The sequence below is a fragment of the Monopterus albus genome, unplaced genomic scaffold, assembly GCF_001952655.1.
Source record: "Monopterus albus unplaced genomic scaffold, M_albus_1.0 scaffold1.1, whole genome shotgun sequence".
Taxonomy (NCBI): Eukaryota; Metazoa; Chordata; class Actinopteri; order Synbranchiformes; family Synbranchidae; genus Monopterus; species Monopterus albus.
The window spans coordinates 1,779,835-1,807,201 of record NW_018127881.1 but is presented as its reverse complement, the minus strand read 5'-3'; the positions used below and the strand labels follow the sequence as shown (position 1 = coordinate 1,807,201).

General features: G+C 39.5%; 1 protein-coding gene across 1 annotated transcript; it reads right to left on the bottom strand.

The window, feature by feature from the left end:
* Positions 1 to 1,219: 1,219 nt before the first annotated feature.
* Positions 1,220 to 24,790, bottom strand: shmt2 (serine hydroxymethyltransferase 2 (mitochondrial)). Its single transcript, XM_020617892.1, has 12 exons — positions 24,601 to 24,790; positions 16,964 to 17,155; positions 13,953 to 14,032; positions 12,943 to 13,143; positions 12,641 to 12,722; positions 10,169 to 10,291; positions 6,629 to 6,768; positions 6,348 to 6,510; positions 5,374 to 5,473; positions 3,842 to 3,997; positions 3,142 to 3,249; positions 1,220 to 2,882 (listed from the first exon to the last, which is right to left on the bottom strand). The coding sequence occupies exons 1-12, from the start codon at positions 24,769 to 24,771 to the stop codon at positions 2,755 to 2,757; spliced, it is 1,644 nt and encodes a 547-aa protein (XP_020473548.1). The 5' UTR covers positions 24,772 to 24,790; the 3' UTR covers positions 1,220 to 2,754.
* Between the last annotated feature and the right edge of the window lie 2,577 nt (positions 24,791 to 27,367).

Sequence of the window (27,367 nt, the reverse complement as noted above, 5' to 3'; positions counted from 1 at the left end):
ACAGTAGGGTTACAAATATGAATATAGTAAAATTGTATATTATCTATATAGTAAAAAAAAGTGGTTAAAAATTAAAATGGCATCCAAACTTGTTACTTCAATGTAGGATAATATAAATGTTCCTATCAAAACCCTGCCAGATAAACTATAATCCTTTAATACCAACAGTGAGTTTTCTAGTCAATGATGTACATACAGTACACTATATTGGCAAAAGTATTCACTTGCCTGCCTTCACATGCAAAGTTGCCATTCCCACAAAGTTGGGAGCAGGAAATTGTCCAAAATGTCTTGGTATGCTGAGGCATTAAGAGTTCCTTTCACTGGAACTAAGGGGCCAAGCCCAGCTCCTGAAAAACAACCCCGCATCATAATCCCCCCCTCCACCAAACTTTACACTTGGCACAATGCAGTCAAACAAGTACTGTTCTCCTGGCAACCACCAAAGCCAGACTCATCCATGGGATTGCCAGACAGAGAAGCATGATTCATCACAGAGAACACGTCTCCACTGCTCTAGAGTCCAGTGGCGGTGTGCTTTACACCACTGCATCTGACGCTTTGCATTGCACTTGGTGATGTAAGGCTTGGATGCAGCTGCTCGACCATGGAACCCCATTCCATGAAGCTCTCTACACACAATTCTTGAGCTAATCTGAAGGCCACATGAAGTACTCTGCAGAAAGTTGGTGACCTCTGTGCACTATGGTCTCAGCATCCGCTGACCCCGCTGTGATTTTACGTGGCCTACCACTTCGTGGCTGAGTTGCTGTTGTTCCCAATCACTTCCACTTTGTTATACCACTAACAGTTGACTGTGGAATATTTAATAGTGAGGAAAAGTCATGGTACTTATTGCACAGGTGGCATCCTATCATAGTACCACACTGGAGTTCATTGAGCTCTTGAGAGCGACCCATTCTTTCACAAATGTTTGTAGAAGTGGTCTGCATGCCTAGGTGCTTGATTATATACACCTGTAACCATGGAAGTGGTTGGAACACCTGAATTCAATGATTTGGATGGGTGAGTGAATACTTTTGGCAATATAGTGTATGTAGGATATTTTAAATTGCCATTAGTGCACTCACAATTTCACAGAACAGTTTAACACACCAACATTTGTTAGTGTAGGTTTTAAAACTTCTGGTTGGGAGAAAGTGTGCCACATATTATGTAGATTAATGTCAATAACACAACAGAAGCCATGTTTGCATTATTAGATTTTATTACTGCACAGCTAATACAAATATTAAAAAAAAAAAGGTTCTGGAAATAAAAAGTTATTAAACGTGTTGATGTACAAAAGCTGGCAACATATCAGAGATGATAAACAGGGTAATGAACACTAATAAAATTCTTAATCATATATTTTGGCAACGTACGTTGTCAAAAACGTGGGATGTGAATTCATAGAATGTGGTTCAGTTTATAAGCTTTATGTTGTGGAAGTATAAGAAGGTACACCACCACTTCTAACACCTTGTTCTTGGCTGTGCTAGAAGACTATTTCACAAACAAATCTTGCTTTCTCACTGATGCAGTGATAATGACAACAGTGCCCATCTGTGAGCCAGACAGACACCAAAATACTCTGAAAATGTTATCAAAATCAAGCTTCTTCAAATTCCATCACTGAATACTAGGTGAAACACAGGACAATGAAATGAGACAGGCTGCAGAACACATTGTCTTTCTTCTAATACAAATCATCAGGTATTGGAAAATAAGATGCATGAAAAAAGACAATAATTACACAGTTAATTCTATTTAAACAATATATAGAAAAGTATATACTCTTTGTAAACATCAAGGAAAGTAAGAATTGATCCAGGATATTTGAATTTACATAACCTTTTTTTAATTGCTGTGATCACACCAGCATCAATAAAAGAAATAATATCCTCCTAGATTTTCATATAGTAGATTGAAATACTCCCATTAAATTCTACTTTGTGAAGTCTATGTGCTTTTTGTGTGCACACCACTTATGGACCATACTTTGTAGTGTTTCTTTATTGGACTTTTTTTCAATTGTTACGTTATTTAGTCCACCTTCTGTATAATCAGATTTAGACACTTTCTCTTCAGAGACAAGTTGCACAAATCTATACTTAACATGCAAACTTCCAAAAGAGCTATCTTTGACATTCTGGATTATTTCTGTCTGTTTAATGGCCAACACAACTCTGTTTGACTGAACGCCCCTTCACCTCATAAAGCATCCTAGTGTGCCTGCCCGAAGTCATAAATAGACAATGACAAGAGAGCTACCCTGAAAACATCTCTATGTGAATATAATAACCTACATTAATGACTTCAGTTGACTCTTTACAACAATAAGACTTTTCAGTGTATCATATAACTAATTAAGTCTTGTCTGTGACACTAACTGTTGCCCATTCCTTCTTATTTGACGTTTTTTTCCTCCCACGCTCCCACAAACGCTGTGAAGACAACTGAGAAAGATCTTTACATATAATAGAAAATAGGCTCTTCAGCTCTACAAAGTCTTTGTAATATATTGTTTCTTCACCGCAGTATAGAGGACATAATTTTATAAGAATAGATTGATGGATGACTGTAAAGAAGTATAAAAAATGTGGTTTCACAGATTTGATTGGATAAAAGGTCATTCAGTCATCCTGATTCACAGGCACTCAACATTTCACTAACATGACATTCTTCCATCTTCGTACACACATTTCTGCTGGGCCAGTTTTCTTACAGCCCCCTGACTCCATCCTGGCAGGCCTAATGATCAGGGAAGCCTGGCATAGGAAAGGGCCTGGCAAAAGCTTCAACACGGTGGCGTAGGTCTGCGATGCGAGCCACAGTCTCTGGGTCCTGAAGAAGGAAGTCCTTGAAGTCCTGGAGCTTTCCTGGAAAAGACAATAGAAACTCTTCAGCTTTTCTTTTTTTTGTTTTATCACCACTGGGCCTTATGTTTTTTTTTTACTAGCCATACTATACAGCAGATTGTGAAATATAGAGTACATATGTATATACAGCATATTGTACCTTTGTTTTTCTAATAAATACATAGCTTCACACTGACATTTGAATAAAAACATGAAGCACATATTCATGTCAATCATCAGGCTATGTTATAATGTGTCTCCCTTCTCACATTAGGCTTACCTGTCTTTTTCTTGACATCCAAGGCAATCTTGAAGCCCTCATCCATGAACTCGACAACTTGCACAAAGTCAGCTTCTTTGAACTGTCTGGAGGTCAGGGCTGGAGCCCCTGGGACAGAGAAGAACACTAATTCTGCAGCTTGAAATAAAAAGTAATAACTAGAAGTTTCTTCCTTTTATTTTTCCGCTTCAACTTTTTATTTTTCCTGAGGAACGATATGGTCCTAAGAAAAAAAGCAGAACCTCGGAGTTTCTTAAAATTTCAGTAATAAAGCTACTGACACCAGATGGGTCAAAACCTACATATAAAATGAGTCACAAAAGTTCTGTCCAATTGAGAAGGTAATAAATGCAAGTGTAAATGTGGAGCTCTTTAAATTCCTGGAACCAAATTAAAAAGTCAAACATGATTTGTGAAGTGCTTATGGCGGTGGCTGACTAATTTCCATATGCAGAATTACATTTTGATAAACTAAGCAAAACCGATCAAGTGAAAAGGAAATTTGACAAACTACCTCAGCTTGACTTTCAATATGAAACAAAACAGTGAACAACTGACCAACCAGGACTAGTGATCTTGACAGCGACTTTGAAATTAAAATTTTTTCCAATATATATGCAAGTCAGCACAATTTTCTTTTTTTGAAACCATTTTGTGATCATACAGGCTAAATATTGTGTAGTGTGAAGCTGGTCCTTACCTAGCCTGAGGCCACCAGGGGTCAGCGCGCTCTTGTCCCCGGGGCAGGTGTTCTTATTGGCAGTGATTGACGCAAGTTCTAGCACCCTTTCGGCCCGAGCCCCGTCAATGCCCTTAGGACGCAGGTCCACCAGGACCAGGTGGTTGTCAGTCCCACCTGAAATATTCACCATTTTTAGTAAAACTTTTGAAGAGAACAAAGATCAAAGAACCATAACATTGGTTTAATATGGAAGCACTAGATTAGTACATTTAGGTTATTAGATTTGTTAGCTTTATCATATGAAACTGAATGCAGTTAAACCACTGCACCAATGCAGACCACTCTTTTGCTCAATACGTGCTCTGTGATGAAGAAATGGACAATTTCATGATGCGTTCCTTTAAATCTAATTTATTGAATGTTTGTCATCTGTGTGTCTGAGTTATTGCTTTATGTTTGCACTGAATCTATTTTATTTTATCGTGATTTTATTCCGTCTATGTAAAGTACTTTGGTCAACTGGATGTTGTTTTTAAAGTACCATATAAATAAATTTGATTCGATTCGACAATTCATTCACTAAAACAATAGAATATTTAACACTGATTTACTCACGATTAAGAGCAAATTACTCAAGAATCTGCTTCTGTTTCCTGTATGCACAAGCACCAAATACACAGTGCCTTCAGTTGGCGGTTTATGTACACCTAGGTAAAACTAACAGAGCATCATACAATATTTCAAAAGCTGCAGTTCACAGTGCTGTTGAATTGTATTCCATTATACAAAGATGTTTCTGTTATTTTGCCTGCCCTCGCTGAAAAAGGTGAATAAAAAAAAAAAATAGAAACACTCCTGTATAATGCAATACAGTTCAATAACACTACAAATTGCATCTTCCAAAATGAACAAAACATCATGAAGCTCATGAATGTATGATTTATTGCAGGACTGCTATCTTAAACTTCATTAGGTTGAGCAGGCTGGACCTAGAAGTATATTATTATAACATTTTACATAGTTAAAATGCCTTAATTTTCCTTTAGCCATCAATGTAAAAAAACTTATTTGAGAAAATACACACTCGTTTCTTTTTTTAATTTTTATTTTAACATTAAACCACACCCCTTTCCACTTCTATCATACAGACAGATACAAAGGGATTAAAAAACCAGGAGCATGCACACAGTGCTGTGTAAGCACATGACTAGTCTGTATTTCTTTAGGATATCAATTGAAGGCTATATATCAAAAAACAGCTGAGGGCAGCAGATTAAATGCAGTACAAGATTCAAGAATTCACTCACAACTAGAAAGTGACCATCTTCATCCATTTTATTTCCTTGACTGACAAGTCAGTTACATGGACATTAGTCCATTTGCACATCATGAATTTAAATGCATTTCTGTTTTTTCCATTGTGTAATTTGCATTTTGTGAAAAGGACATTTTTCTTTATTGACATGTTTTCAATGTTTCTCTCTGCTGCTTGCTGAGTTAGTGTCTTCCTGGGAGTAAAAAAAATAAATCTTAAATATAAATTAGATTACCTGATACCAGGATGTAGCCTTTGTTGAGAAGAGCTGCAGCCATAGCCTTGGCGTTCTTTAGTACCTGGGCAATATACTCCTTGAACATGGGACTCTGGGTCTGGATACACAAACAAACAGACAGGGCTGAGCTGGACACAAGTACTGAATTGAGAGTTAGCTTTCTCATTTGGGTACCAAGAAATCATGGATGATAGCATAAGGATAATCACCTTTATTGGCCAAGTATGTTACACACAAGGAATTTGTTTCCAGTACAGAACCGAGGCAGCCATCTGCGGCACCAACTCAACCGATGGCTCTAACCATTGGGGGCAACTGGGGGGGTTCAGTGTCTCGCCCAAGGACACTTCAACATGTGGACTCCAGGCAGACTCGAACCTTCTGGTTGGGAGACGACTACTCTACCCACCACACCACTGTCACCTCCCCAAGATCAGGAGAACTATTTCCTATTATTTAAACCTGTTTTAATACAGTCTATTATTTGAACCTATGGTTAGAAATGTTGAATACTTTCCTCTGACACCTGGTCACTTAAACAAAAACTAAATATTTTGGCAACCACTTAAAAAGGTCAGAAGTACAGTGTATCAATCATGACTTAATTTTATTGATCAAAAGGTAAATAAGCTGAGATTTTTTGGTTTGGAGAAATTTCTGTTCTATGGTGCCAGTGAGAAACATCACCTTTCCATCCTCTGATTAAATGTCAATAGCTGTCTAGCACAGAATTAAGATCCAGCCAATCAACAGTTGAAAAAGACAAACAGCACATGCCCACAGTAGATTAGGGAACACGCTCCCGAGACAAGCTGCGCCAAAGAACCTCAGTGGCAAGATTTATTTCATTTAACTTGATTCAGCAGTTACTAAACTTTGTTTTGGGAAATAACAGACCCGGGTAACACAGCATTACACCAATACAAATCAAGTCAGTTACTTTGGCATTGACATGTGTGTGGTGTGCTGACCTGTCTGAGGGCCACAGCCACAGCAGCAATAGCATGATTATGAGGTCCACCCTGCAGGGAGGGGAAGATAGAGAAGTTGACCTTGTCCTCGAGGTCATACAGGATTTCCTTCCCCTTCTTGTCCACTGAGCGAACACCTTTACGATAGAAGATGATGCCAGCCCTGGACAGAAGAGAATAATTTACCATTTTAATTTTCCCCAAAACCCGAACCAGGTTTCATGCTTGGTAATTTGATTTGTCCCCACCCGTGGCTCTTATGGCAAGCAGAGTGTCCTTACCTGGCTCCTCGGAGGGATTTGTGTGTAGTAGTAGTGACCAGGTCAGCATGTTCAAAGGGGGAAGGGATGGCTTTGGCTGCTACCAGGCCACTGATATGGGCCATGTCAGCAAGCATGTAGGCCTTAATGTCAGTGCACAGCTGAGAAAGAAAAGCATGAAAAAGAGGGAACAAACACAAAATTAGAAATAAGATTTACACTGCATGGCAGGAAATTTCTTTTTCAAGAACCCAAAATCACGACTTTACTCTGATATACATACAATTGCGGTGAAGTCGATCCAGACTTGGGACAATGAGACACTTTTAGGTTGGCTTTTATGACTTATGTAAAGTTAATTTGAAGGTGTTTGCATCCAAATCAGATCACCAGAGTAGGAACTGTAGTCAGTCTTAAACAAATCCCCCTACTTTTAGGTGACAAAGTAATTAAATAAGATTTAGATAAAAGTTCAATTAATTGATTATTTGCATTTGGTTTTCAGTCAGAACAGTGACCTGAAGTCTCCAACACATCTCAGTGTTTCAATCTTCAGCAAATGAAATACATGTGCTTTTAGAATGAAGTCAAGGACATTCCACTGTCTCGCCATGAAAACCACTTAACGTGCCTTTGTTTATTCAGTGTTTTTAACATTCAAGGACTATGTAGAAAAAGGGGAAAGTCCTATGATGTTAATCCAGTCAAACCCCCATATTAGATGAAAGTCAGCACTTTAGCCTTAGTCACTGTTTACATAACATCCTGGAGTAAAGAGTGAAAATGTGTTCATTTCAATTTATTTCAATTTTATTTGTATAGCACCAAATCACAGCAAAGGTCATCTCAGGACACTTTACAAAGTAAGGTCTAGACCTTATTATTATTATAGCGGGAAAAACCCAACAAATCCCCCTTGATCAAGCACTTGGCGACAGCAGGGAGGAAAACCCCCTTTTAAGGGAAGAAACCTCTGAGAGACCCCGGCTCTTAGTGGGTGGCCTTCTGCCTTGAACGGTTGGGGTGAGTGGATAGAGGAGAGAGCAACAAGAAAAGCAACAAGACACAACAACAAACAAACACTGGGCAGGTTGATGAGGCCACTGATTGCTAATCAGAAATGTACAGCTCCAGAGCCAGGGCTACCAGCAGAAAGGTACAGGGAGGGGGAGAGAGAGAGAGATACCTAAGGGAAGGTTCAGGGTCACCTCATCCAGCCCTAACTGGCTGCAGCATTTTGGATTAACTGGAGGCTTTTTATGGATTTAACTGATTGTAAAGAGTTACAATAGTCCAACCTGGAAGTAACAAATGCATGGACCAGTTTTTCAGCATCACTTTGAAAGAGGATGTTCCTGATTTTTGCCATATTGCGCAGGTGAAAGAAGGGAGTTCTACAGACTTGGTTTATGTGCGATTTAAAAGGACAAATCCTGGTCAAAAATGACTCCAAGGTTCCTCACAGCAGTACTGGAGGCCAGAGCTACGTATGTCATCTAGAGTAACTATGGTCAGACAGCTGATTTCTAAGGTTTTCAAGCCCAAGTACAATAGCTTCAGTTTCGTCAGAGTTTAGAAGCAAGAAATTACAGGTCATCCAGGCCTTTATGTCTTTAGGGCATGGTTGAAGTTTGAGACTAGGAGGGGATCATTGGTGACAGTTTCTGTACTATGATGGACTCTAAAACCAGACTGAAAATCCACAAACAAATCATTCCTATGCAAGTGATCACATGATTTCTTTGCAACATCTTTTTCAAGGATTTTAGAAATAAAGGGGAGACTGGATATCGGTCTGTAATTAGCTAGGACACCTGGGTCAAGAGTAGGCTTTTTGAGTTGAGGTTTAATTACAGCAACCTTAAAAGCCTATGAAACATAGCCTGTGAATCAGATCTAATATGGATGTGTTGATTAGGGATAAAACATCTTTGAGCAGCCTGGTCAGGATGGAGTCTAAGAAACATGCTGATGATTTAGATAAAGCAACTGTTGAGGTCAACTCAGAGATCTATGGGAGAGAAGCAGTCTAAATATAAACGAGGTCTTTCAGAGGTTTCTAAAGCCATTGGAGTTGATGACATCTGTGAGAGTTGGGGGAAGGATCTGATTATTTTTTTCTCCAACAGTTGATTTTATTTGTAAAGAAGCTCATGAAGTCATTACTGCTGAGATCTATGAATACTAACTAAGCACTGTGGCTCTTTGGGGATCTGTCCAAGTATTTATGCTTCTCTGTATTTGCATATCTATCATACTTGATTTACATAGCAACTCTAGTTACTATAAAACTACCTGCTTCAGTCTGTCATTTGACTGTGCTGTGTACAATCTTTTTCCTCCAATACATTACATTATTTACCCCAATGGTTATGATTTGATAACTAACTAACATTTGTTAGGTGTACCTATCTTCTCAAAGGGCAGACATTTCAAATATGAGTTGGTGTAATTACACTCTTCAGCAGTCTTCAGAGGCCCCAAATATTACAGCATAATTCAATAAATCCTTGCTGTCTCTTGCCAGCATTTATTGAAAAAGGCACAAACAATAAATAGCTCACTAAGATGCAAATGACTCGCTGGTGAATGATCAGAGCAGTAAACAATCTTTTTAGTGCTCCAATTAATATGCATTATCATGACAATCTCCGTTTCACTCATATCTAAACTGGATCAGCACATGTTTATTAGATTAAAAAGGCAGGGAGATGGCAGGGTTACTGGAGGGGGAAAAGAACAAGAGGGTGATGTGTGGTAGCTGATGAACGCAGATAGTGAAACAAATTCTAGATGGAAAAAAAGAAGCCTGTTTCAGTCCAGGTAACACAACACTGAAAATCTGGAGAGAAGCCCAGCCTCTATGATTCTGCCATAAAACAGTGAACAGTTCCACAGAGTTATGCCAGGGGGAAAATATGGCCCCACTTCAGGCCTGGTGGCAAAGTAGTTATGGTGCTTAATAAAAACACAGCTCTGTAATGGTGGGACACTCCATCTGACAGTACTAGCCAAAGTGGAGCTGTGTAACAAAGGGAGGCAGTCATGGAGTGAATGAAGTGAATCAGCGGGTGAGTATAACAAAACACATAAAGGGGCCTCTTGTGTACTGTCAAAGAGAGCAGTGAAGTGTGGGGTAAAGTTGGTACTATGTATGTGTGAGTCAGTGCGACTGTCCACAGTTAGTTCGGTTGAATAGGGAGAAAGGGAGACGGCATCTGTCTTGTTGTGTGTGAGAATGAAAGATCCCCCCCCAAAAAAAGGCTAGTGTTTGGAAATGGTTAAGTTGGAAAGTGAATGCTCAGTATTTAGAGCAGACAAAAGGACACGGGGGCACAAGATGAGTAAAGATCTTTGGAAGAATATCTAGCAAGGTCTGACTAAGAGAAGCAGGTGTGTTTGTACTGTAAGCTGAACAAAAAAGGTTGACTGAGTTCTAAATAAGAAAGCTGGTCTGACCTTGTCATGCAGGAGAAGTGGAGAGAGGTAGAATGAAACACACAAGCAGAGAGAAAGGTGAGGTGAAAACTGGCATGAATACAGAGAGAGTTCTCCATGCACCTTTTTGATGCGGGCGTAGTCAATGAGGCGGGCATAGGCGCTGGTGCCAGCAATGATGAGCCTGGGCCGGAACAGCTTGGCCGTCATCTCCATCTGGTCGTAGTCTATGAGTCCTGTTGCAGTCTGCAGAGAGGGAGACAGATTGAGCAGAGAAAGGAGAGGCAGAGCGAATGGAAAGAATAAAGAGGTAGTGGAGGAGGAATATGAGAGTATTAGAGGGAGAGTAAGGGTCAGGAAAAAAAAAGGAACATGAGGATAAAAAAAAGCTGTCAGATATCCTGAGGATTAAGAGCAAACATATCAACATGGAAGAGAGAGTTTTTTACATTTGAAGATCATTTGAAGCAGCTGCATTTGAAGCACTTTGGCTACTGTAAAAGGGGAAGGAATTTATCTAAGGGAGACATTTCAACCTATCACATCATAGAAGAAGATGAAGCAATTGCAGTAATGCACCCCTACTTATCCTAATTCAACCTTTCAGCGATCTACTCAACTGGTGTGATGAGGCTGAACAGATCAGAGGCTTGTTTGGAGACATTTCCTGATCTTTTCACTGAACTGAGCAATTTCAGAGACTTGTTAGACAATCCATTGTTCAGTGAGCACACTTCAGTCACATGAAATGGGGTCAGGCTGGACCAGTCAAACAAAGTGTGTTGTGTGCCTGATTCTCTAGTTTTATCTCCTCTCCCTCTCCTCCAAGCATCAGAAAAGAAAGACAATGCAGAAGAGAGAAAGAGAGCAGGTTGGAGGACAAAAAAACAAAGTGAGAGGCAAAAAAGGATGAAGAATAAGGGAGATCCAGAAAGAAAAAAAAAAAGAGAAAAGGGAGGAGAGGGAACTTTATTTAGACAACCTGATAATCTCCCATCTCCAGAGCACATCTATGGATGCCCCCTCACTCCATCAAGCTGCTCATTGTGAAGACAGAGCCAGTGCTGCTGGCCAGCCTGTCGATTTCCCATTATCTCTCTCGCAGAGGGGTCCTGCCTGCTCATACATCAGCAGGTCTGGACATGGAGACTCTCACGGCCATCAATCAGCTGCTACCAACACTATCACACAATTATGTCCCTAGGAAGAAAAGACACTGTTCATATCTACATGTTAACTCATCACATCCGGCCATGGTAGCACAAATCTTCATGTAGGTGGAAAGCTGCATATCACCTGTTTTATGGAGTTTACTGATAGATCTGTATAGTTACATTGTGAGGAGAGTGGCCATACATCAACAAAAACACTTGAGTTTAAGCTCTCTCTATCTGCAGGCAACTGCTGGGCGGATGTTTCCTTGAGTTAGAAAATCCCTACCCATGCTGCCTTGTGCCCTCCCTCTGGGGCAGGAAAGGAAACAGGATTTCTTAAAAGGGGATAATAGAGTTTTTACTCTCTTATTTCTTTCCAATTCAATTTCTTGTTATTTAACTGAAAGAGCTGATAAAGAATATTTACCTTTAAAAATTAAATATATTAGTGCTTGCTGAAGACTTGTAATGTCAAACACTGCAACAGAAGTAGCAGTTAAAACCTGCACAAGTTGTTCATTTTGTTCAAACTGGTGTGTTTTTTTGGCTAAACCTTCATAAAGGAAGGATTTACTGCAGGACGTCTGTATTAGACTGCATTGGCTTTAGTGTGGTATACCTAGTCAACCTCTAATTGAATGTGTATTAAGTACCGTAAAGTCCGAACTATAAGCCGCTACTTTTATAACAAGCTTTGAACCCAGCGGCTTAAACAACGATGCGGCTAATTTATGGATTTTTACGGGCTAACGAACTTCACGCCACCAATACATTCAGCCTCGTCACATCAGACCGATGAAATTAACGAACAGGTCACAGTGGACCAATGAAACTGTTCGAATGAAATCAAATGCACTCACACTAAATTCTTCAGATCAGTCATTTTGCGCTTCATGCACACACCCTTATCATGGAAAACACACAAAGAAATGCATATGATGCAGCTTTCAAGTTAAAGGTGATCGATCTGGCTGTCGAAGAAGGAAACAGAGCTGCTGTACATAAGCTTGGCATCAATGAATCGATGGTGAGACGATTTTGTTAACCAGCCCTGTTACAGGCACCGTTTAGAAAAAGCATTTATTTAATTAAAAGTTTAAAAAAAATCTGTGTAAATATCTCATGTTACAACGTGGACACCTGCGGCTTATACACAAGTGCGGCCTATATATGTACACTTTTTTTTCTTCTTCTTAAATTTAGTGGGTGCGGCTTATAGTCAGGTGCGCTCAATAGTCTGGATTTTACGGTATGTTAAAATATTATTTAACCTGCATCTGCCTCACAGCTTTGATAACATTATAACACGCTTTTATTGCAGTTGTCCAGTTCCGGTTGATTTTCCTCAGCATTATAAAAAAAGATGATGATCTACACTAATGTGTCTCTAAGACAGCCCCTACCCTGTCAGTTGATATCAGTAGTAGGGGTGTCCACTTACATTTAGCTTGTAGGGCATGGACTCAAAATAGATTGACGTTGCTGAGATCCTCTTCACATCAGACATGTAGCCGTGGGTCAGACTGGGGACACAAAAAGGAACATACAATATAAACAAATGTTAAAAAAAACAAACAAACGACAAGGACAAACACTATTTGAGTTCTGACTGAAAGAAATCTTTCAATCAAGCAATATACCAGTGTTGACCAGCACAGAAACTGCAGCAGGTTAGTGTGAGGGCAAGAGAAAATAAGTGACAAAGCAGAGAAAAAGAAAAAGATAGCTGCATTGATTACTCACTGTCCTCCATCGGGCAGGTCCAGGCCCATGATGCGGTCATGGGGGTTGAGCACGGCTGTGTAGGCAGCAAAGTTAGCAGGTGAGCCAGAGTATGGCTGGACGTTGACGCCCCACAGAGCTGGGTCCAGGTCGAAGGCCTCCAGGGCTCGCTTCTGACACAGTAACTCAATCTGGTCAACCACTTCTGCTCCACCATAGTATCTGTGAATGTAAGGATTAGTGGAGTTTAGGAGACAATCAAAAAGGAAACATGATCATCTATGAACGGAAAGAGACTCGTAGACTGTTTAACAGATGCATAACTCCAGCAAATAATCTGCTAGATTAAGGACATGTATAGGTTTTTAGTCAATTTCAGCAATACCCGATATGTTTCATACCTTTGGCACAAACTGCACTCTTGTTCACACAAATCTAGAGCAATCCAGATAAACGTTAACCTGACACATGATCTGGGACAATTCAGGTGAAAATGTTCAAACCTTTTCAGTGAAATTACAGATGAAGGAGCAACAGATGGCTACTGTACCAAGCACTCATTCAATGAGATCCTCCTTTCATTTCATTACAGTATAAAACAGCAGATGTGTAGGGGATAAAGTAAAAATTAAATATTAGTGGGAGGGACATTTGGGGTAGGCTTGCACTGCAGGAATCAAAGGCAGCAAATAAGGAGCATTTCAAAACATGTCAGCTCTGTTTGCTGCTGATAAATGTGAATTATTCAAAGGAAATGAGAAAACAGGAAAACTGAAAATAGAAAAAAAAAAACACAACTATCAACCTGGCACTAAATTCTTCCAATGTATCCCCTCAGGAATCTTCTTTGGCACGACAAAGGCTCGGGATTATTTGCCGTGTTGTTGGCATGTACAGCAAGCTAAAGAACACTGTATAAATCAGTGTGTGCCTATGTGTGTGTTCATTTGTGTCAATGTCAAATATCCTAAAGCAAAGAACATCAACAGTGTTAATACATGGGGTGGGGGTGCCTGAATAAATACATTCACCTTCTCCCTGGGTAGCCTTCAGAGTATTTGTTGTTCAGACAGGAGCCCAGAGCTTCCAGAGCTGCTTGACTGCAGAAATTCTGTGGTAGAAACACACACACACACACACACACACACTCAGATCAATGGCACGAATGGACAGACGGGACAAGGATGGCAAATTAAAGTCTGTTAAGTGATAGTGAGAAATCCCCCTCTGGCTAAAGGCAATGATTACAGTATCGAACCTCTGTTCTTCCATAGACTAACACTCTGCACTTCACAATGCTTATCGTCTCGCTGCTGGAGGATACAAGATAATGTAATAAACTCTTTGCACATGCTGAGATACATTCGTGTGTCCTTTAAAATCATTTGCTTTCCATGTGTCTTCCAAAAGAAACACGTTTGTGAGTATGATTTGCTGCAAATAGTTGCCTTTAGATCTTGTCCATGTGCATGAAAATGATTAGCCTGATTTCAGCACACTTATTCCTGGGATTTATTTTAATTGTACCATACTACAGACAGGTGACAAATTAAGGGGAAAACCTGAATAAAGGCATGGATAAAGGCTACAAATCCAGATGCTGCCATGTTTGGAGTCCATTTGTCTCTTTACAGGGAAGGGTCACTGCAAATCAATACAAAGTTGTTTTGAGTTATCACCTTTATCCTATGATGAAACATTTCTATTCTGATTGGAGCAGACTCTTCCAGGATGACATTGCCTCCATCCATAGAGCACGAGGGGCACCAAATGAGGGAATATCTTTTGGAAGAACTGTGTTCATTCCTCCAGTAGAGTCCAGAGACCTGTACCAATCAATGCCAAAGTGCACTGAAGCTGTTCTAGCAGCAAGTCGTGGCCCAACGTCTTGATTATTAAGTTGCTTCTACAAATTTTAAAATAAGCTTATTCAAACCTGATGTGCAGCATTATTTATATGGGAAAATTCACTGAAATTGAAAACAAAAAACATAAGTTAGCACACTGGACTACTTGTTGATGTTATCTTGTAGTAACTGACACTGGGCTATACAAATATACTTGACTCAAAAACCTGTTACAAATGTGTGCAGTCCTGACTGTGTAAGTGATGATGAACACCACCTTTGGCGTGGCCTCATGACACAACACACTGTGTATTATCACACTGCCAAGTAATGGGGTCTGACACAAAACATACAAACACATACAATCTCCACTCTCTCCGTTGTTGGTACTGGTGGTGTATGTGTTGTGTGTGGTTATGCTAATGCTTCACCAGCAAAAGCCAAGAGGAGATCAAGGGAGATAACAGCTCCAGTAACATCTTTCTGCCGCATCCGTCTGTCACGTCAACAACTGTGCACATTTTAGAAAAGCAAATGCATTTGCTTCCCAATGTTTCAAAGTGTGTGGGGGAAATGTGTGTATTTTTCAGTCAAGGAAATGCCTTTCTGAGCTGTACTGCGATGTGCTTGGCAGTGTTCGGTAGGGAGGAGGCAGAATGAAGACATCAGCATTATCTCACACTAGAGCGGTCAGGCTTTGTGTTGAGAGGGGGCTGATATACGCCACTGAGCAACTACTGTGGCGAAGAAGAAACAGGCGAAGAGAGAAACACCAATACAAGGGGAAACCCCGTCTACTCGTTTGAATAGTAAAATTTTCCATTTCACACCATCCAGCCTCAGAATAAAAACACTTAGCCAAATGTTTCTGTAACAACTGAGCTATTCTTGCTTACAGTGAGCACTGTTTCACTATTAGTGCTATAGAAGCCAAGTCTGAACAGCTTACAACACACTGTGCACTGTTGGTCAGTAGAAAATTAATGAATGAGTAGTGAGGGCATTAACACTTGTTACACTTCATCTGTTTTTTCCATTTGTATGTTTGAGCGTGAAGCTAATCTATTCATTCAAGTTCACATTAATTGTCTCTCACCACAAAACCGTATAGGATGCGTCTTTATATTCTGTTAAAGGCAGACTAACAATATTTTGTGTTGTAACTCAAACTATCTGCCAGCATGTCAGTTCCATGATAACATGTTTACAGGCACTAACCAAATGATGTCCTTCACTGATGACCCAAGAGGTTCAAGTACATGTCCTTCCATCCAATGTGAACTAAATATTAACTTTTACAAATGGGGTCTGAAAGAGTTCTGAATATTTTGATATCACCCACTAAAGTAAGAAAAAACTATTTTAAACTATATTGTGTAACAAAAAAATAATGAATCTAGCCTTTTCTAATCATGTGGATAACAATTTATCTTTATAATTATTATAGATTTGCCCGACAGCCTGACACCAATAGAATCTACAGTAATGAACCATCAAACCTGAACCCTGGACAGTTGCTGAGGTTGTACTTTGTTTTATTTTGTGACTGCTCTGTGATATTCATTAACTCTATCCTCAATCATGCCGCGTTGGGAGGGCTGTTCTGTAGCTGCAGTAGCCTGTGGAAGCTAAAGTAAAAGCAACACAGTAAAAATAATAGTCTACTTTTCTATGAATATCAATAAATTCAACCACAACAACTAGTGTTAGGCTGAGGCGAGCACTCGTCCTTCTCAAGTTATCAACAGTAACACATGTTCTTTATGGCCGTGTTTGTATACGACAGCATTTTTTCCCCTTTCTTCCAAACCTTATTGATAGATTACATAACACATAACACACTACAACAGTGTGCTAAGTTAATACAAGTTCGTATTCATCTTTAATTTTGGCGACGTGTATTGATAGAAGGGTCAAAGAGAATGTGAATGACAGGTTTGATAAGGGATGCATGAAGATTCACGAAGCCAGGTATTTATCGTACCAACTTGAAACCGGATCCCAAACAGAACCGGCTACTGAAACCAATCCCTAGTAACTCCTGGCATCCTACATATGCTTAAAATCAGGTTTGAGAAATGTTTTCCCCAGGACTGGTCCACTCCGCACTGTAAACTGTTCAACTAAGACAATGGTCCAAAACAGTCAAACAAAACTATATAAACAAAAAAGCTAATGTTTAAAAGTTGTTTTACCTCAGATGCGATGAGCTCCAAGCCACGGCACTGCCTGTCCTTCTCTTTCCGCAGCAGATCCCACATCTCGGGGTCATCCTGAGCCAGGCTCTCCTGGCCCGTCCATGGACGATCTTCATCCATTGTACGGGTAGCGGTGTGGGACTGCTGCCTACGTACAGCAAGACGAACTGGGGCTCGCTGGCACAGCGGCTTGGGCAGAAACAAGGTTGAAGAGTTTCAGGGTTTGATGAAATAAAGGGGACAACAGTAACTGTTGCAGCCGCAGGACTTTTGGTGTCATTGGGAACAGTTACCAAGATAAGAAGCAATTTTTTTACAAGTGTAAAGAGTAACCAGCACATAACAAGAAACAGGTCACAAAGAACATAAATTCCTACAGATTGTATTGGATCAATTTACTATACACATTTGAAGTGACACCCTGATTTGCCTTATATAAATAATGACATTTCCTTTCCACTCCTTTGTTCCTCACACACTAATACAGTATGCAGTCTGGTGTGTGTAATTAGAAGTTGGCATGTTTGCATGGTATCAATAATCAGCATGGTTGTTCAATTATGCCTCTGTCAGCACTTCTACAAAATGAGGGGCTGACTTTTACAGCCTCAGTGTACTAAAAGAGGCATATAGAAAACAGATTCAGCACTTCCTGCTTATCTAATCTGGACTGGGGCTGGCCAGTTCTGCTGCTGCTGCTGCTGCTGCTGCTGCACTGCCTGATCATTTGAGTCTGCAGAGTCTATACACTTTTCAATGACTGTCTCTTTTTTGGCCAAGTTAAACATGAATCCTATGTCGAGTTTGATCCTGGTTTTTCATTGCAGTATGTCTGTGATGGTTTTTTTTTTTTAAATAATACATTTGTGGCTTGATATTACATACAGTAGATGCTTTGCATCGATAAAAAAAAACTTCTAAACACACCAAAATATTGTCATGTATTAAAGCTGTACAGTACGAATGACCTTCAGTGTACAAGTCCCTTTAATAAACTCCACTTAACATGTTAAAAAATCCTAGACAGGTTGATTGCACTCAAAACAAATTGACTCTACTGTCATTTAATCAACAATATGATTATGACTGTGTTGAGATTAATCCCACCACTGCCAACCTATAGTTATCATCTGTTCAGGTGTGCAGTGTGCTGGGGTGTGAGGGACAACCTCCCTTTAATAGCACCATTAAAAAGCTATTAACACAATGCCCAGGACTGGCTGGAAAAAAAAAATATAAGCAATTTATGCTTATTCCAGGTTGTGTTAAAAATGTTTATGTACTTAATCTTTTGTACTGGCTTTATTGCACTGTAAATCTAACAATGAAACTAACTAAGTGGTTTTAAGACAAATTAATTAATGCTTATGTTGGGAAGAAATAATAAAAGCTACACTAAATGGGGATTCATCTCCAAATTTCTTTAAGATCAAACATTGTCTTGCAGTTTGATATGCTTTGTATTCAAAAAGTTAAGAACCTTTTTGTTCATAAGCAGCTTAAAATTTGTTTATCTGCTCCATTTCAGTCTGTCCCATCCTCTCTACACCACCTCTGCTCCCTAGAGTGGCACAAAGGACAGTTGAGACCGACCAGGGGAGGCAACTGGCACATTAATAGCCAATTTCTAACTGTCTCTACCCCGGCCTTCTGTCATTGGTGGCACTGGTGATGGTGGAAAGGGGGAGAGGGCCCCTCCGCAGGGTTCTGGAAGAGACAAAAGCCTGGGGAGACAGGCTGGGTTGCCTCAAAGGACACATTTCTCACAGAGAAATCACACGGGCCATTAAATCTTGACGGGAACTGTCCTTTGCTGTCTGCGTTTCCGCTGGGTCACACCAGGGCCAGGGAACACAGTGGCAGAAAAACCCAACACAAGCAAACACTGTCATCGTTATAGCACAACTGACAACTGCAAAACAGCCAAGGGTGCCTCTCCCTCCTCACCTCCACCCTCATCCCTGCTTTCCTTTGCCCATCTTCCTGCTTCCGTCGTTAGTCCACACTGCTAAGCATGCTCAGCCAAGTAGCACTTCCGTGCTGCATTTATTAGTTCATCTTGTCATCGGTATCACTCCAATGGCATCCAAACGGGACAGCTATGGGCCTCAACACAAACATGGGTCAGTAACTGTGGTCTACCTCTTTGCTTACCTGTCTCATTCCACAGCATCCTTACAGGAGGTTAATTAATAAACACAAACCGATCCAACAAAAGTGACAGCCAAGATACAAGCACCAAATATGTCACTGTGGGTCTATTTTTAGACAACAGATTACACTGTCGTTTGAAGGTGAACTTGATGAAAACTCTGCTGTGAGAAAAGGGGGCGAGGTAGGCCACATCAACGTGGGTGCCAAATGCAAAATAATGGCAGAGTCACAGATGCACTGTATCTGCGTGACATTGATAAGGCAGTTGTTGGCAGTCTCCCTTTCCTGTCAAACATCTGTGCTCAAAGAACAATGGCAGAGAAGAAGGGAAGAAAGAAAATCATTTCATTAATCCAAGGTCTGTATTATTTTTGCCCATTTCCTGAAGCATCTCCCAAGGCGAGTCAATTTTACAGATGACTGCTGTCCATCAGTGGCTATACCAAATAACAATCAGTCTAGTAACACACAAAAAACAGAAGGGACTAGAGAGGAGAAACTATGAAGGAAAAAAAAAGATGTAAGGTAGAAGAGAAGAAGTGTCAACAGGGCAACAGCATCGGTCAGTCTGACACTCCGTTGCCTCTTTCCTTTTTTTTTGGCTGTCTGTTACAAATTGCCCTGTGATTCAGTCTCAATGACACCAGACAGAAATCTGGATGGGGTGAAGAGGCGTGAAGGGACGGAGGCAGAATCCAGGATGACTGCACTCTATCTGGGTCAAAGGGTTGTCAGGGTGATGTCAGCAACAAAGCCAATCTTCAGGAGGCAGTAGAACAATATATTTATGCTAGAATCTTTCCACAATACTTCTTGTAGAAAAGAAGATGGTGAAAGACTTCCTGATGCCTCAGTGAGTCAAGATGTATGCTATGGTATACATGTCACACTGCTGAGGTCAAGCCTGGCTCATGGACTTTCATGCACATGTGCCCACAACCCTCTCATTGTCCCTGTTGTAACGGTCAAAGAAGGAGTTACGTGTGTTTGGTTATCATTTGAGTAATTTTAGAGTAATAACTTGATTTTCTTCTTGTTACTAGTTTGTTTTTTCTCCTCAGGTTTAAGCCTGCATACTGAATGCTCTGTGTGTGTGTGTGTGAGACTTGACCCATATTCTCTTATACTGTATATTTAAAGTACCTCATGCTCTGAGCCAAATCAGTGTGCACCCATCAGAGTAGGATAATAGATCATTTGATGTGTACTAATAAAAGACATTTGTTCAGTTTCTCATTCTTTTAAGTTCATTAAAGCTGCTTGCCACCACAACTGTCAAATCCACAAAATACAAAAACATGCTGTACTTGGGATTTCATGCATTGTAAAATTTTGTTGGGCTAATATGAGCCACCTAAATACAAAGTTATTTTATAATTAATTATTCTTTTCAACATTCGAATTATTCTATCAGCAGTAAAAGGAGAGAGAATCGGGTTCTGTTGGTTTTCAATTCACTATAAAGCCAAAAAATATGGGCAAGGCTGTCTGGCAGGTGTGGCTACAACTGGCATGTATTTACATTATCAATACTAATTTGCTGATTAATTTCCTGATTTATTTATGTTTTATAAACTATCAAAAACTAGTGAAAAGTCCTAGTAACATTTTCCAGAGCCCACTGCAACATTTTAAAATAGTTAATTTTCTATTTTTTTTTTTTTTTTACATCCTCATTTTTATAAAACTGGAACCAGCACTTGTGGCAAGAAGTAAAAACTGGCCTTTTCTACATACATGCACATGTTTTCTTTGGATGCAGTGAACTTTTTTTTAAGTTTTATGTTTATAGAGATGTACAGTGCCTTGCGAAAGTATTCGGCCCCCTTGAACTTTGCGACCTTTTGCCACATTTCAGGCTTCAAACATAAAGATATAAAACTGTAATTTTTTGTGAAGAATCAACAACAAGTGGGACACAATCATGAAGTGGAACGAAATTTATTGGATATTTCAAACTTTTTTAACAAATAAAAAACTGAAAAATTGGGCGTGCAAAATTATTCAGCCCCCTTAAGTTAATACTTTGTAGCGGCCAACACAAACTAGACTTTTTCAGTAATTTGTTGCTTTGCTTTCCTTCATCAAAAGGACCTAAACAATTGTTAACCTCAGCTCGAAAATGATTTTCAGAACTCAAAGATCTCCGGTACAGCCTAACACTAAACAATTCCTCATGATCTGCCTCTGCAGGGGTACTAATGCCATCGGAGCCACACTGTATAAAACAAATACATGAAACGATCGATTTAATTCATGTAGACTGATGAATGCACTTTTGACTGTTTTGGCATTTTGTGATGTGACTTTGTGGTGTTGGGTGCCTTTAATCCTTGTGTATTTCATCTCACTCCAACAGTGTGTGAATACATTTTATATACTTCTGTTTGCAGGAGTGTGTGTGTGTGACAGACAAATAACATATGTACAATAGGTCAGAACAAAACTATCTGCCCAGTTAATGTAATTGTAATATGATCGTTAAATTGGCTCATGGATAGATGTTAAAACGAACCACCCTGTTGTTTATCTGTATTCAATGGCCCGTGAGTCAAAATTCACACCTAAAGTCATTCAAATGAATCATCATTAGCGTGGAAGGAAAATACTTAAACAAGTCTCACTCATCCACTAACATGAAGGACAGGGAAGATGGTTCAAATTGATGGGAAGATGGATGGAGCCAAATACAGGACCATTCTGGAAGGAAACCTGATGGAGTCTGCAAAAGACCTGAGACTGGGACGGAGATTTGTCTTCCAACAAGACAATGATCCAAAACATAAAGCAAAATCTACAATGGAATGGTTCACAAATAAACATATCCAGGTGTTAGAATGGCCAAGTCAAAGTCCAGACCTGAATCCAATCGAGAATCTGTGGAAAGAACTGAAAACTGCTGTTCACAAACGCTCTCCATCCAACCTCACTGAGCTCGAGCTGTTTTGCAAGGAGGCATGGGCAAAAATTTCAGTCTCTCGATGTGCAAAACTGATAGAGACATACCCCAAGCGATTTACAGCTGTAATCGCAGCAAAAGGTGGCGCTACAACGTATTAACTTAAGGGGGTTGAATAATTTTGCACGCCCAATTTTTCAGTTTTTTATTTGTTAAAAAAGTTTGACATATCCAATAAATTTCGTTCCACTTCATGATTGTGTCCCACTTGTTGTTGATTCTTCACAACAAATTACAGTTTTATATCTTTATGTTTGAAGCCTGAAATGTGGCAAAAGGTCGCAAAGTTCAAGGGGGCCGAATACTTTCGCAAGGCACTGTAAGTAAACTAAAACAAAAAGGATCAGAACATGTATGAAGTACATGCAGTAGTAGTGTGAGGTATCCCAAGACACTGGCACATGTTTGTTTGATGTGTGTTTAGGCTGGTTTTGACATGAGGCACTCTTGAAATTTTGAAGGTAGTGGCAGTCATCTTTCATGGAATAACTGTAGTTCCAAGCAACTTATCAACTTTACTATGGAGGGAAAAACTGAAACAATGAAACAGGGCTGACAAACTCTTCTAAACACCAGTAGTTAAAAAAAAGTTCCTGATGGATGTAGCGATGTACAGCAGTGGACTATATGCTCTCTGATATTCTCACCTGGTTGAACTGAATCCTAACCCATTCTCTGTTCGTTCATTCCTCAGATGTCTCACAGAGCAGAGATGTAAAAAAAAAAAAAAAAACTGCTAAAAATGTGAAAATTATAAACACTACATACTGTGATAGCGACACTCAATTTTTTTGCACTCAACTTCACAAGTTCCTCTAAGGTTCAAAAGTGTCTGGATGCTTTCCTATTATTACACACCGAAGCACTTCATAAAAAACTGGTGAGCAGTGATGCTGAATTTACAAGCTTAACAGGGCTAATTTGAATCCCTACAATTCAAACACAATCTCTGCTGGAACTAATTTCTTCCTATAAAACAGAGTCAAAAAAGCACTTGAAACAAACAAACAAAAAAGAATAAATGAATAATTAAACAAAAAGTTGAGTCTCCCCTGGCATTAGCAGTCTTTATGGACCAAGCCAGCAACAACAAATAACTGCACAAGAACTGAAATCTTTCACACAGATCCTGTGAGGACACCACATGCCTGGACCAGTAAAGAAAACAAACTTGTGAGCTCATCAAAAATTCAGTGAAGAAATATACTCAACCAATTATCAGCAACGGGAAAAGCATACCAGCATGTGACCCAGTCATTTTAATGACCTGAATACATGCCACAATCTTGGCATAGCCCAGTTGCTTCTGAGAGACCACATAAATTCACTCTCTCTAAATTAGGTCACTTCAAAAAGTTCAAAATCAAGCTATTAATAGCCCTCAACCATCACCAATTAATTAATAAAATAACTTCCTGATTTAAAAACCTAACAAATTATGAATCTTTCTAAAAACTTATAATCTGACATCACTAGGAACTATTCAGTCACTCAAATTATACTTACTGCAACAGGGAAAGTGATTTCTATAACAAGAGAACCCGACAGATTGCACAGTATATCCGTCCTGTAATTAATTTTACACTTCTGTAAAACGACTGAGAAAGTATTGATTAGGGGTGTGACAAGATATCGCGAGACAGCTTTTACCACAACGAGAAATACGGTTATGTTTTAATAACGCGTTATCTTATACAATATTTATCTTTTGTGTTAAGACCTTTCTCGCGATATCAGTACATAACTGAGCCAGGCCAGTATAGCGAAGTGTGACCATACGTTAGTCCAGCAAAAACGCCACTCCCTGCCCTACCTTATCACCAATTCTGCATTAGCTCCTTCCCATACTGGACGAAAATAGAACTACAGTATCTCAAAAGTAGGGGATTAATATTTGCTTTGTAGTTAAGCTCGTCTGTTAACTTTTTCTTGCATTATCTTCATAGCCTACAGTTAAAGCGAGGCTTTTAACTTGAATTTTTAAAAAAGCATGCGCAATGTTTAGGTTTATGTTAACTATCTAAACAACTAAAACAGCAGTGTTTAACTTGCATGGATATGCTAAATAACGTTAGGCTAAACTAAGGGTGGCAGCTAATTTTCCCGTGATACAGCACAACATAATGACTTGTGTTGTTGACTTGTTGTTTGCAGTTTTCCCCATGATGAAACTAAGCAGTCGCTGTTGCATCATCACTTGGCTGCAGCTACTGTACGTGATATTCACCGACAGCTAGCCTGCCAGCTGATGAGCAAATTAACAGCAAGCTTTTAAAAATGCAATGTGAACAGCAGAAAAAGCACAACCTGCGGTAAATGTTGCAATTACGATGACAACTGCACGCCTTGCTCAAGGGAGGATGGGCAGCTTAAACCCCTCCAGGTCTAAAGTACTCACCACTGACTTCGTGCTAGGATTAGCTAACAGTTTAACCGTACAGATACAGCAGCTAAATGACAGGACTGAAATGCACAGTCAAAGCAACAATGACACAACAATTGTACATGATGAAACACTTACCCGTGTGAGTTGTCTGAGAGCGAGGGACAACATGTTTCCAGCTGACAGGCTAGAATGAAAAGGCAGTACAGCCAGGCGACACAGACAGGTTCCAAAAAGGTAGTTTGAACTTGCTGGCAATGGCTGGTTACGCATTTCCTGCCGAAAAGGTTGCTGGGAATCGTAGGCCATTGTGGAAAAAAAAATTACACAAGCCAGCCCCACAATATCCACTACAACTATACCATTCACTTTGTACTCATTCATTTTCTATATTCACTCATTTCATTTTAAGGCTCACAGAGTTTCTGAGCCTTATATAGACTCAATTAAATGAAAGCATATCTCATTCATCTATTATTCTGTTAAAATACACACATAGGCTACAGTAGCCCAACATCTTACATTCTTAGTAGCCAGTTATGTTCAAGTTTAAAGTCAGCTGGCAATTATCTATGACAGTTCTGAGTGCAGACTATACCTCTCAACTCCTATAAACAAAACATTTCAAGCAAACCTATACTGCAGCTTTTTTATTTTACTATACTACTGTTCAAAATATGTAAAATGATCATTTCATCAAATTTGCCTATATTAAACCAATTTAAAAATGACTAAATAAGCAGACTCCTAAGGTGTGACTCCTAAGTCATCTGGTAATTCCTCTCAGAGTTTGAGATGTCTGTTGTGAATCAGGTGTCCTTTGCGTCGATCAACATGTGGAACTCTTCACCCACAGAACTCAAACTGAATCAAGACTGGGATTATGTTAAACACAAATTGAGACTGTTTTAAAAGAGGGATCAGTCGTGTAGTCATCAATGATCTGGTGCTTGTTGTTTTATGGTATTTTTGTATTATTATTGCACATAGTTTGTGGTCTGTGTTGTTCTGTAGGTATTTGATAATTGGGTTTTAAGGACAGTAAAGCCCTTCTTAAGACAGACAACAAATGTTCACATAAACAAATTTGGCTTTTAAAAGTGTAATAAATTGTTCATACATGTAGACATAAAAACTATATTAACAGCTTTGTGGGTAAGGGAGGTCACTGTGTCTATTTTATTAGTCAGGTTTAACTGATTTAGGCACTCCTGCTGCACAGAAAACAGTTGACTACTTGAATCTCAGCATCTGATGCTTCCTTTGGAGAGTCTGAATGCTTTCTCCTGTTGCTGTATGTGCCTCTCAAAACATCATAAGACAAATCAGCTTGAGTGTGTCAGTAAATACAAATAGCCTTAGTGTCTCTTTGCTTATCTGAAACATATCTGTATGTCTCTATTTAAACTGGCTGCCAGGGCATGGTGCTTTTTTGCTTTCTGTGTAATAAATGCTGATATAGGCAATGTGTCCTCTTGTCCCCCAGTTAAAATGCAGTAAGTATCTTGGTGGACTAAGGGTTAAGGTGCTGACCAGGAACTACAATGTGACCATGTGTGTACAGTGTGGTGCTTGTAGTTCACCAGTTCTCTCTTTCACCCAACTCACTTAATTTCCTGTCATCTCTTTGCTGTGAACTTACTAATAAAGGCATAGAATGCCCAAAACATACCTAAATCAAATAATAATTAGAATCTGGTTTAGGAACAATGGATGACAAAAAGTTTTTGACAGGCATGAAAACCTTTGACAGTTACGGAATGTGTCACTGTCAACTACTGTGTGCTTTCTGTTTTGTTTTGTTTTTTCCCAGAAGGGTGCAGGAGATATAGGGGCTCACTTAAAGCAAATGTGTAATCTCAATGAATTTACATGTCATAATTTGGTATGTGTCAAAGTACTGTATTGCTGGTATGTTTGTATATGTACATTTCCAAATTTCCGAAATACTGCTCTTATGAGACTCCACTTCCACTGTCTAGGGTATTACAGTCACCACGTGATCACTGTGTCAAATTACAAGTATTACAGTCTTAATGTAAACAATGTCTTACTGTTGTTTTTTTCTTTAATAGTTTATTAGATGTGTATATTTTTTAAAATTCTGGGAAACATACCTGGACAAACACACACAGGCATACAATAACAATAATCAAAATCATCCACACATATGCAAACTCACACAAACATGCAATCACATGTACATAAGGATCCACTGTGGTAAAAAAAGGGGGGGGGGGGGCACTATCTGGGTTGCACTGACTCTATCAATCTTTGTGTCCCAACTGTCTACAGCACCCTGTGTAAGATACATGGACCTCAATCTCAATGTCATTGATCAAGGGCATAATATGGTATTGAGCCAGAATGAGATTCAGCTGGCATTGACTGTGTGTTTTCTAATGAAATTCTGAGCACCACTGTCGGGTCAAACGTGTGGAGAGCAAAGAGCCGATAACTACTCTTAAAGAGAAAAAAGGAAGTCTGTGAACAAGGAAGCAAGAAAAGACATATGAGAAAGCCTGAAGTTGGCTGAGTGTTCGAGGTGTGTTTGTTTAATTTAATCAAGGAGAAGGCGGTTGAAGTTAGCTCTCATTTTTACCCTGTAATCGACATGCATGAATATTTTTTCCCAGTGGTGGTTCTATCCTGCTTCATTTTCCCATAATATCATATTTTTATCATAAAGAAAGCAAGACAATACAAATATTATTAGGGAGCTGAGATTATAACCATGGCAGCAGTAATACAGCAGTCAATAAAATGTGAGGAAGCCACCTGGAGGTTTAGGTGCGACTGAAAAAAAATGTTTGCTCAGGTGTGCAATACTTCCTTCACTTGATCACAGAAACAGAAATCTGTCATGTTACTTCCAATACAATAGTTATTTTTCTTTTCAGTTTCG

Coding starts and splice junctions, on each gene's coding strand:
- shmt2 (XM_020617892.1), bottom strand. CDS start 24,771: ATGGCCTACGATTCCCAGCAACCTTTTCGGCAGGAAATGCGTAACCAG. Junction 6,511..6,628: donor AAATCCCTCCGAGGAGCCAG/GTAAGGACACTC, acceptor TCTTCTGTCCAG/GGCTGGCATCATCTTCTATC. Junction 3,998..5,373: donor AGGCTACATCCTGGTATCAG/GTAATCTAATTT, acceptor TGAATATTTCAG/GTGGGACTGACAACCACCTG.